Raw genomic sequence first — 12394 nt, 5'->3', positions numbered from 1 at the left:
ATTTAAATATGTTTTAATATCTAAAAATAAATAGGAAATATTTAGAAATATACAAAAATCTATTTATATTTGTAATGCATAAATGCATTTTATATATTTATTTATGTAAATGTTTTATAAGTTATAACCATATCAAAAATATTTATATAAAAAAATAACTAGGAAATATAAATAAAACGTCAAAAATATATTTATAATTATTTTTAATGTGTATAGATACATTTTATATATTCACATAAATATGTTTTAACATCTAAAAATTTACTAGTAATTACAAGTAACTTAAATCAATCAAAAATAAATTTATGCTGTAATATATAATTGTTTTAAACACATAATAATTTATATATTTCTTTATAAACATGTTTTAACATCTCTATTTTCGAGATGTATACTGTAATATATAAATATTTGGGTTTTTTAAATACATATTAACTTGTAAGCATGTTTTAAAATCTCTATTTTTGGCCACTTTTGTACATTCTGACTTCTATTTTAAAATATATTCGTTTATGTATTAGCTGAGTGGTAACCTTGATTGCATTGTTAACACTCTCACACTGTATTCAATATTCTATTCTCTGAAAAAATGAACACAATGCCACTGAGCACAAAGCCATTCTTCATTTCCTTGAATTAATGACCTGTTGAATGATCTCCAGTGTCTCATTTGTTGATGGTGCAGTATTGTGTCTCGTCCTGCAGGTGGAGCTGTTGCAGGCGCTTCAGGTGAGCTTGCAGTCTCTGCAGACAGAGAGAGAGGGCCTTTCAGAGCAGCAGAAGCGCTTTACGGCTCTAGGTGACAGCATGGAGGCTTTAGTTCAAGAACGCTGCAAACCCAATGAGAAAGAGAAGTACCGCATGTTCGTGGGGGACCTGGAGAAGATCGTCAACCTGCTGCTGTCCCTGAGCGCCCGACTCGCCCGTGTGGAAAATGCCCTTAATGCACTGGGCGACGACGACGCTGCAGAAGAGAGGGTGAGGAGTAGGGATGTTAACCGATGACCGTTTGACCGGTGGTTGACCGTATCAACGTTAACCGGTCAAAGTTATCGGTAGTCGGTTAAAAAAAAAAGTGATATCTAAATTAGGCTATTATGGACAGTGGACTATACGCTACTACAGTTAGCCATCTCAGTGTTTCCCACACATAGACGAATCTGTGGCGGTGCGCCACAGATTAAATTCCGACCGCCACAGATTCAACACCCACCAAAAAAATAAAAAATAAAAAAAAATCAATACCGACCGTCACATATTGCGTTTCGATATTCTTTTGTACGCTATTTAAAACACGCAGCGAATTCGTTCAACTGCATTACCTTTCCCTGCTTTCTCTTCATTCTCTGTCACTCATGCACGCGTCTCTCCCTCAAACACACACACGCGCACACAGCCCCTCCCCTCCGTGCACGCTACATCTGTCTGGATCATCTGTGGAGAGAAGACGGCTTTCGAAATGTTGGTATCTCGTGAACACACAATCACAGATTAAAAAGTGCTATAATTTTTTTAAATATTCTGAATACAATAGTTTCAGTGTGTTGATGTTACTGTAAGTCCCGACCCTTAGCAAACGCGATTGCGCCTTCTTTAGAAAGTTAACTAGTCGCAAGTTTGCGGTAAAATGTAGGCTAACCTAGTTGGGTTGTCGAGGTCAACATGTTTTTATTGATTATTTGTAATAAAGTTCTGTGTAACCAATTATTAACAGTTTTTATTATTATTATTAAACTTTAGGCATTAGGAAATTCCTTTAGGATTCCTTCCAATCGTTCTTTTCATCTGATCACCTTGTACCCAAACCATTTGAAACTAAGGAGCCATTTGTCCTACGATTACATACAACAAGCTCTTCGGCGCCGCGTTTGCGGGACTCATGTTTCGCGCTGTAGGGGATTTAAAAAAAAGTGACGTGAGTGGCAGTGTGTGTGTGTGTGTGTGTGTGTGTGTGTGTGTGCGGGAGGCAGAGCGGCAGAGAGATGCGACAGAGTTGCGAAATTGCAGGCGCGGCTCGAAATGGCTGTTATTTCAAATAGCGTACCATATTTTAAATTAATCGGTTAACCGGTTTCAACCGGCTAATGAGGCTCGGTGGTCGGTCAAGAAATTTTTTAGTTTTCGCCATCCCTAGTGAGGAGCAATGCAGAAAATACACTTTTTTTCCTCCTAAAGGCAATTTATAATAGTCTTAACTTTCTTGCACCAAAATCATTTTAATTTAATAAATTAATACATTTTTCATGATCATTTTCATTCATCTTTTAGAATTTAGAACCAGGGTTATTACAGTTAACTGAAACGAATAACTATAAAATCAATAAATCAAAAATAGATACTAAATAAATCATTCAAAAGATACTAACAATAAAATACATACTAAATAATACAATAAAATTAATTACTTTAGTAACTATTTTATACTATTAAAATATATTTTTTAAATTTTGATATAAAAAAGGTAACTGAAATAAAATTTAAAAACAAACAAATTTGTCTTATTTCAATTTAGTTCAACTTGATGCACACAAATAACTAAAACTGTAATAAATGTTACATAGATATAACGACAAAAACACAGCAAAATGTACTAAATTAAAATTAAAACAAAAAAGGAAAACATAAAAGTAGTTCAAAATATAAAAAAAGCTATAGTATCAATATAAATAATAAATACAAATTAATTTATAAATGTACGCTAATAGTCAAAAATACTTGAACAGTAAGATTTTTCATGTTTTTTTTTCTCACCAAGCCTGCATTTATTTGATTCAAAGTACAGCAAAAACAGCAAATTTTTGAAATATTTTTACTATTTGAAACGGCTGCTTTAAATGTAATTTATTCCTGTGATTTCAAAGCTGAATTTTTAGCACCATTACTCCAGTCACATTATCCTTCAGAAATCCTTCTAATATTCTGATTTGCTGCTGAAAAAACATTTACTATTATGATTATGTTGAAAACAACTGAGTAGAATTTTTTCAGGTTTCTTTAATGAATGGAAAGTTCAGGAAATTTAATTTATCTTTTGTAACATTATAAATGTCTATTTACACTTTTCATTCATTTAAAGCATTCAAGTCTAATTTTTTTCCCAAAATTAAAAATAAAAATAAATTATACTGACTCCAAGCTTTTGGCTGGTATAATGTATTATATTGCAAAAGCTTTTTATTTCAGATAAATGCTGATCTTTGGATCCTTCTATTAATCAAAGAATCCTGAAAAAATGTACTCAACTGTTTTAACTATTGATATTAATAATAAAAAATGTTTTTAAACAGCAAATCAGCAAATTAGAATGATTTTTGACACTGAAGACTCAAGTAATGATGCTAAAAAGTCAGCTTTGATCACAGGAATAAATTACATTTTAAAATATATTCAAATAGAAAACAGTTCTTTTAAATAGTAAAAATATTTCAATATTTCAATATATTTTTTTTGCTGTACTTTTGACTAGTAGTGTATTAAATAAATAATAAATATATATATATATATATATATATATAAATAATACTAAAATAGTGCTTAGAACTAGATTTTTGGAGCTTTCAGACTATGTAAACCTTGTTTTTGCATATGAAATGGACGATACAAAAAATAATTATTGCTCATTATATATGCAAATATGGTGTCTTAAAGGTACAGCATTGCAGACAATGTTTTTGCAAAGTGACATTATTAATGACCTGCATTACAGGTTTACGAAACAATTTGTGCTGAAATGTGGCAAACAAAAATTCATACCGATATGATCTGGCATGTTAGAAAGCATCAAACATTTCAAAAGAATAAGGAAATGTGCTAATCTCCTTTAATACTCCAGTGGACAGACAAGGATCCCGTTTCTACTGTAATCAGTCTGACACATCTACTGCCCTGCAGAGCGACTTTTACCCATCCTGCTTTAAATAAACTCAGGGACTAGAGATGATTTTAGAAGATCAGAAACACTACGCCTGTGGGAGATGCCAACATCACACACATAAACACACACGAAAGGTTTATATGAATGTATATGGGTCAAAGACGTTAAGATGTCCACGTCAAAAGACATTTACAAAAGTGATTTTATGTCCATAGAAAGCACGTTAAATGTAAGGAAAGTGTCTACCTTTAAGGTTTCAAATAAGTTTTTGGAGAATAAAATGTCAAAATTTGGTTGAAATTATGTTACATTGTCATTCAGTGTAACAGAATATTTATGTAAAAATTCAAACAACATGCTTATTTTGACTTATTAAAATATATAAAAGAATAGAGCATATTACATTTTATTGTGTTTTAAATGAGTAAAAAAATCTTACTGACAAATGGGCAAAACCTAGGATAGTGGCACATTTGAAAAATGTAGAATTACAACTAATTAGTATTTGGGGTGAAAGTAATGTATCTTTTATGTAATGTAACTGATTTTGATGTTGTAAATATGCCTGACAAGATTGTTACACTGAATGACATTTTAGTGAGTGTCTTCTGTAAATTAGGGGAAAATGTATATTTATTTTTTGCTCAGAAAAACAAAACACAATTAAATTAAACAATTTTTTAAATATATTTTTAAGGAAAAACAACAATTTAAAGCAGTATTACACTTATTGTTTTATTGCGTAAACCCTTTTTCGTCTATATATATATATATACTATTTTTTTTTTAAAGTAGTCTCTTCTGCTCACCAAGGGTTCATTTATTTGAGCAAAAATTCAGTCAAATCAGTAATAATTATTAAATATTATTACTATTTAAAATAGCTGTTTTCTGTTTGAATTTATTTTTAAATGTAATATAGTCCTGTGATGCAAATCTGAATTTTCAGTGTAATTACTCCAATTACTCAAATTAGGGAAAATGTATGATTCTTTTTTCTTTTTTTTTGCTCAGAAAAAAAAAACTAAAACAACTAAAATGCAACTAAATTAAACAAAAAACTTTTTACTATTTTTTTTAAATGACAATTTAAAGCAGTATTACAGTTATTGTTTTTAGGCTTAAACCCTTTTTTGTCTTTGACCCATAAATATTATTATTATTATTATTATTATTATATTTTTTAAAGTACTCTCTTCTGCTCACCAAGGATCCATTTATTTGAGCAAAAATTCAGTAAAATCAGTAATAATTGTTAAATATTATTACTATTTAAAATAGCTGTTTTCTGTTTGAATTTATTTTTAAATGTAATTTAGTACTGTGATGCAAAACTGAATTTTCAGCATCATTGCTTCAGTTACTCAAATTAGGGAAAAATGTATATTTATTTTTTGCTCAGAAAAAAAAAAAAAAAAAAAATTTAATACATATTTTTTAAAACAACAATTTAAAGCAGTATTACACTATTATATTATACCCATTTTTTTTTTCCTCTAAGTAGTCTCTTCTGCTCACCAAGGGTGCATTTATTTGAGCAAAAATACAGTAAAATCAGTAATAAATATTAAATATTATTATTATTTAAAATATCTGTTTTCTATTTGAATATATTTTAAAATGTAATTTATTCCTGTGATTCAAAGCTGAATTTTCAGCATCATTACTTCAGTTTTCAGTGTCACATGACCCTTCAGAAATCATTCTAATATGCTGATGTGCTGCTCAAGAAACATTTCTGATTAGTGTCGATGTTAAAAATAGTTACGGTGCTTATTATTTTATTATATTTTTGTGGATGTGCCTCCTTGCTGAATAAAAGTATTGATTTCTATGATAAATGAAATATTGCACATAGCCTTTACAACAGGCTACATGTATAATTATGAAGAAATGCAATCGCAAAATGCTATTTAGAATTGTCGCCGCAGGTCACGTCATCTTGACATTGACCAAAACAAACTACAATCCCAACCTGACACTCCTTCAACAACTAGTTTTACTGAATAAAGAAAGGGCTGTTCCAGATAATTACACATTTCACACATTGAGAAACGAGAAATGCTAATTAAATGACATAATATTATATAACAAGTTTCAGACAGCTGCGTCTCAAACTCAGGTGAGGACAGAGATCAAGTCTTATCTGTGAATTACACAGAATCAACGTCATCATGAATGAAGGGTTAAGTTCATGATAATTAGACTTTGTGTGTTAGATATCTAATGACATAATAGAGTGTAAAATGTTTCATTTTAAGTCTTACAGTGATGCGCTTGTGCTCCATTGTTTATTTTACTGTTTACCAGGCATCGCAACTGTACAAATAACAGCTACAGCACTATTAGTAGAGGTGTTTCCACCAAAAAGGCGTTTGACATCAATAGTGTTTGTAATATTATGCAATTTAAGTCTTGTACAAACATTAGACCTGTCATAAAAACCATCCTTGTTTGCTGAGTTAGCTTATCTAAACATAACTTCAAAACTAAACTGAAAGACTTGAGAAGTCTTTTCTGCTAATCAAAGCTGCATGTGTTTGACGAAAAAATACAGTTAACTTAGTAAAATTGTGAAATATTATTACAGTTTAAAATAGCTGCATTCTGTATGAATATATGTTTAATTGTAATTTTTACAATTAAAAAGTAAAACTGAATTTACTCTAGTCTTCAACAATATGAAGACTATTAGACCAATAGCATCGCGTTCAAAAATGACCAACGAGTTTCCATATTTGTTGCATTTAAAACTTGACTCTTCTGCAGTTATATCATGTACTAGGACCGGTGGAAATGCAAAGCTGCGAGTTTCTAGGCTGATAAGATTAGGAACTACACTTCCATTCCGGCGTAATAGTCAAGGAAGTTTGTTGCCGTAATATGGCCGAAGCAGGCGGAGTATTTTCAGAAATGAGTTCCCAGCTAGTTTAGTATTTGCACATGTGCTGCGTGATATTACTGCTCCTGCTTCAGCCTTATTACGGCAGCAAACTTCCTTGACTATTACGCCGGAATGGGAGTGTAGTTCCTAATCTTATCAGCCTAGAAAATTGAAGCTTTGCATTTCCACCGGTCTTAGTACACGATATAACTACAGAAGAGTCAAGTTTTAAATAGGAAAAATATGGAAACTCGTTGGTCATTTTTGAACGTGATGCTATTGGTCTAATAGGATTCAATGATCTATGCTAAGCTATGCTAAAAGTGATATCGCCAGAACAGGAGAACGGCTGAATGGATTTCAAAACGGTAAAACTCAACTTATTAACTCGGGGGGAGTTGGAGAATGAGCCTATTTCCAAAAAAAGTGGAGTGTTCCTTTAAACAGCAGGAGTCGACTATATGGAGAGAAATCCTGAAATGTTTTCCTTAAAAAAAATAATAATAAAATTGTAGAAAATAACTGATCTAGAGCCCTTTGAAGGGCTTTTAAACTGCATTTTAAAAGTTCAAACTCATGGGCACCATAGAAGTCCATTATATGCAGAGAAATCCTGAAATGTTTTCCTCAAAAACATAATTTCTTTACGACTCTTTAAGACATGAACATCTTGGATGACAAGGGGGTGATTAAATCATATTGAATATGATTTTTATAGAATAAAAGCATTATTTCTGACATGTTTGTATATTTACAGGAATCACTGCAGCTAAAGAGGAAGCAGTTATGCAGTCAACAAGAAGACGCTCGCGAGCTGAAGGAAAACCTGGACAGGCGTTCGCGAGTGGTTCTGGACATTCTGTCAGGATACCTGACCGGCCCGCAGCTGCGTGACTACCAGCGTTACATCCGCATCAAACCCGCTCTTCTGATTCGCCAGCGCCACCTGGACGAGCTCATACGACAGGGGGAGGAGCAAATGCAGCGGCTGGAGGAGACCCTCCCCCTTGAGTCCCGCCCAAAGAACACTGACCCACACTGTTTTAACTCCACCCACTTGCCACGCCCCACCACTGTGACCTCGCTCTGACTCCGCCCATCATAGATTTACAGTCAAGGACGAATCAGAATCAATGCACACTGACAAGTGCCTTAAATGAAGGAGACTATTTCCAACTTTTTAAAGTACGGAAGATCTATCTACACTTGCGCATTTACACTACATACTTAGCATTTAGCACAACACTGAAGCACAAGCACGAAATGCCTCGTTGTGATTGGCCGAAATGATTTCCAGCCCTGAGCACTTTGGAACACGTGAACCACTATGACGTCGAGAAACTATTGAGAACACAAACACACATGCATATTTTCTGTCTATTTGAAATTCCTGCTGTCGATTAAAGCGACAGCTGATTATTTATGATTTTAAGTTGTTTAGGAACGATTTTGTACTCTGTACGTTGCTGTACATACTCAATCCCCTCGTGATTTTAAAATGTAGGTGTTAAAACGCAGAATAGATGTTGTATTTTTGTAAGCTGATGGCTAGTGGTGTTTTTGGGCGGCTTTAACAGGTGCTATCCTATCAAAATCAGACTCTTCAATAATGATGGTTCATCAGCACTCGAACACGGTTTCAATAGCAAAAAATCTGCTAAAGATTAATAATATTCACTCGGTTGCATGCAGGGTTTTTCTACTATCTGGTTTGATCACAATGCACATGCCCAAACTATTTTGCCAATATTTTATTTTATTTGAATTCGTGGCTGTTTTTGTATTTGAAGAACATCCTTATTTACAAAATATCTAACCCCTGTACATCTGTAACACATGCAATTGTTTTTCGATGGGGCTAATTTGAAGAAGCGGTTCAGCCATGCTTTACACTGTTTAAAAGCAAAAGAGCACAATTGGAAGGCAAAATAAATCTATTTTTTAAATACAACCTTGTTGTGTTGGTGTTGCATTATTTGGAGTTTGTCAATTGAATCCAACACACTGCTACAGCTTGTAAATCATGTGTTTCGGTCACGCAACCTATATCATGCATTGTTTTTACTTAGCAATGTCTAATGAAGGTCATAAGAACCATTGCATTAAATAAAACCAACTGTATTAGTATACTAATATGCTGAGTGTCACTTACTGATTAGTATACAGTTGAATTCAAAAGTTTACATACAGCTTGCAGAATCTGCAAAATGTTATTTTACCAAAATAAGAGGGATCACACAAAATGCATGTTATTTTTTTATTTAGCACTGACCTGAATAAGATGTGTTTACAAACAGTTCACTAGAGAAATTAATAGTTGAATTTGCTAAAATGAAAAGAGTTTATATAAGCTTGATTCGTAATATTGTGTTTTTACCTGAATGATCCACAGCTGTTGTTTTTTTGCTTTTGTTTTTTTGTTTAGTGAGTCCCTTGTTTGTCCTGAACAGATAAACTGCCCGCTGTTCTTCTAAAAAATCCTTTAGGTCACACAAAATCTTTGTTTTTTCTGCAATTGTGTATTTAAAGCCTTTCCAACAATGACTGTATGATTTTGAGATCCATCTTTTCACACTGAGGACAACTACGAGACTCATATGCAACTATTGCAGAAGCTACACATCTTAATTATGTTCAAAAGTTTTCACCCCCAGCTCTTAATGCATGTTATTTCCTTTCTGGAGCATCAGTGAGTGTTTGAACCTTCTGTAATAGTTGCATGAGTCCCTTAGTTGTCCTCAGTTTGAAAAGATGGATCTCTAAATCATACAGTCATTGCTGGAAAGAGTTCAAATACACAAAAAAGCTGAAAAACCAAAGGATTTGTGGGACCCAAGGATTTTTCTGAAAAACAGCAGGCAGTTGAACTGTTCAGAACAAACAAGGGACTCATGAACAACTACCACTAAACAAAAAGCTGTGGATCATTCAGGTAACAACACAGTATTCAGAATCAAGTGTGTGTACACTTTTGAAATGGGTAATTTTTATAAATCCAACTATTATTTTCTATTTGTGGACTATATGTAAATGTCTTTTGCATAAAATAGCATGCATTTTGTATGATCCCTCTGTAAACTTTTGACCTCAACTGTATCGAAAATGACTTATTTTTGCTTTTTCTACTTCAAAACTGTTTATAAGTATAATAATTCATGCATGTATACATTTCCATTTAGAAGCAGAATTACCTGTATCTGTCGAATGATTGGTGTCATTGTCAAATATTTCAAATTGCTCAACAAAAATGCCAAACATCTGAACTATTCACCCCTACATGTGTAAACTGAAAGTTATTATCCCACATAGGTGAAGCTCAGGGTATGTTCTGAATGATTTGTATTTGAACAAACCAGTCGCTCAACCAAGCAAAAAGGGCAGGGAAAAATTCTCTTTACTATAGCATCTAACCACAGAAACTATTAATCACAAACGTATGGGAAAGTCATGGAAATTGTTCAACTGGTCAGAAGGTGTGAGAATAAGTTCACCTTTATTCTCAATCCCTTCAGAGAGAATCAAGTCACTCGATACCAGCCATAATATGGTCAGTACTTTGAAGAATACTGCAACAGGAAACTAGAAACTGCCAAACAAACAATGTAATGGTAACCAGATCGCAGATCAGGGTAATGGCTAAACCATAGTGATATGCACTACTCCATCAGGGCTGAGCAAGCAATCTGAATCATTTAAACAGCAGCACGAAACCAGCATACGCATTGTTAGCGGTTTAGAGATTCTGATGGAAAATAATAATAATGCGAAACCAGAGAAAAAGGACTAAAAAGCAGCAAAAATGCTGATGTCAAGGCTAAACGAAGCACTGAATCAACGGTCAAGACAGTTTTACAAAGGTCAAAGTCTTTGTGTTTTATTCATACAATAAACCTAGAACATAAAGGTGCATCACAAAGTGTAAATATTATGCAAGACTCAACGCAGATTCAAACACACCCTGACACGTCCGAACATGTCGCCAAACACAACACTTCATACCCACAGATCAGGCCGTGATGTTTCCATGGAGTAAAAAACACTCAACTGTGATAGAGATAGAGAAAAACACCCAACTCCACCAGTCAGATCATACTCTCGGATCTGACGGAAAAAAAAAACAAAACAAAAAAAAACTGGTTTAGCTCAGCATGCAAATCGCAAAGCCTTGAAACTCAACAGAGAACCTCTATTCTCACCTAAACTGACTCTCAGAACAAAAAAAAACAAAAAAAGAGAAACAAAGTCACTCAGATGTTGCTTATTCAACACTTAAGGAGGTCTGTGAGTTACGGTTGTTTTGGAATCTCCTCAGCAACAGCTGGAATGTTCTTCCAAATGAGTTAGAATTTATAGTTTTTTTTTATTTATCGCACATCCAACGTATTGAGATAAGAAGGAAAGGTGAGTTAAATATTACACCGCTTAAACCAGTTAGAAGCTTATCTGTGGTATTCATCATGAAGGCATTCAGTGCTGGAGAGCATCAACGTGAGAGCAACATCTCAATATGAAATGCTCACATTGTTGCTTAAACACATGCACAACAGAGTTTTCTAGATTATGTACCTTATGTAGAGAGGCCACAAAAAACTGTACACCTGCAAAACAATTACAGGGCACTGGACCAAAATTTGTCCCTGCGGAGGAAATGAGGAACTTGTTATGAGCAGATGATCCTCAGTCTGATGCAACACGACTGGGAATCTAGTTAGTCTCAGTACAAAGCAAAACACTGTTGCTTATAAGATTATTAAAGAGATAGTCCAGCCAAAATGAAATTTTTGTCATTGTTTACTCACCCTCATGTCGTTCCAAATTAACTGAAATTCATTGCATGGACCAAAAAATAGTTTGGAACAACATGAGGGTGAGTAAATAATGACAGAAGTTTAATTTTTGGGTGAACGATCACTTTAAACATAATGTGTTTATAATACAAGAGAGGTATTTAATACCAACCTCAGTGCTGGAATACAGGTCAAAGGTTTACACACACCTTGCAGAATCTGCAAAATGTACATCATTTTACTAAAACAGTGGGATCAAACTAAATGCATTGTATTTTTTATTTAGCACTGTCCTGAGTAAGATAGTGTATTTCACATTGTCTACATATAGTCCACAAGAGAAAATAGATGAATTTATAAAAATGACCCTAATCAAAAGTTTACATTTTTAATACTTTGTTGTTACCTGAATGATCCACAAAAAAATCCTTCAGGCACCACAAATTTTGGGCTTTTCTAGCATTTTTGAGCATTTGAACTCTTTCCAACAATGACTGTGTGATTTTGAGATCCATCTTTTCACACTGAGGACAACTGAGGGACTCATATGCAACTATTACAGAAGGATCAAACGCTCACTGATGCTCCAGAAGAAAGTGCAATGCATTAAGAGCCGGAGGGTGAAAACTTTTGAACAGGTTGTTGGATATACATTTTTCTTATTTTGCCTAGATATATATTTTTTTCCATTTAGTACTGCCTTTTAGAAGCTAAAAAAGATACGTGGATGTTTCTCAGTCAGAAGACATAATATGTTAAATTTACACTCAACCCCTGGCTTTTAATGCATTGTTTCTTTCTGGAGCATCAGTGATCATTTGAACCTTCAGTAAAAGTTGTGCATAAGTC

The 12394-nt window shown here is 33.5% G+C and overlaps 1 protein-coding gene across 2 annotated transcripts in view; it reads left to right on the top strand.

Annotated features, from left to right (window-relative positions):
• The window catches only part of shroom3 (shroom family member 3), an 81386-nt gene extending 72677 nt beyond the window's left edge, over positions 1-8709 (top strand). For both annotated transcript variants that reach the window (XM_073824512.1, XM_073824513.1), the window contains 2 exons: positions 706-978; positions 7516-8709. In XM_073824512.1, the coding sequence (XP_073680613.1) occupies positions 706-978; positions 7516-7848 (606 nt within the window). In that variant the 3' untranslated portion in view covers positions 7849-8709. The remainder of the gene's footprint in view (positions 1-705; positions 979-7515) is intronic.
• The last annotated feature ends 3685 nt before the right edge of the window (positions 8710-12394 follow it).

The sequence above is a fragment of the Garra rufa genome, chromosome 19 (assembly GCF_049309525.1).
Source record: "Garra rufa chromosome 19, GarRuf1.0, whole genome shotgun sequence".
In the NCBI taxonomy this organism is placed as follows: Eukaryota; Metazoa; Chordata; class Actinopteri; order Cypriniformes; family Cyprinidae; genus Garra; species Garra rufa.
Note: the sequence above shows the minus strand (reverse complement) of the source record. Positions and strands in the feature narration are given on the sequence as shown.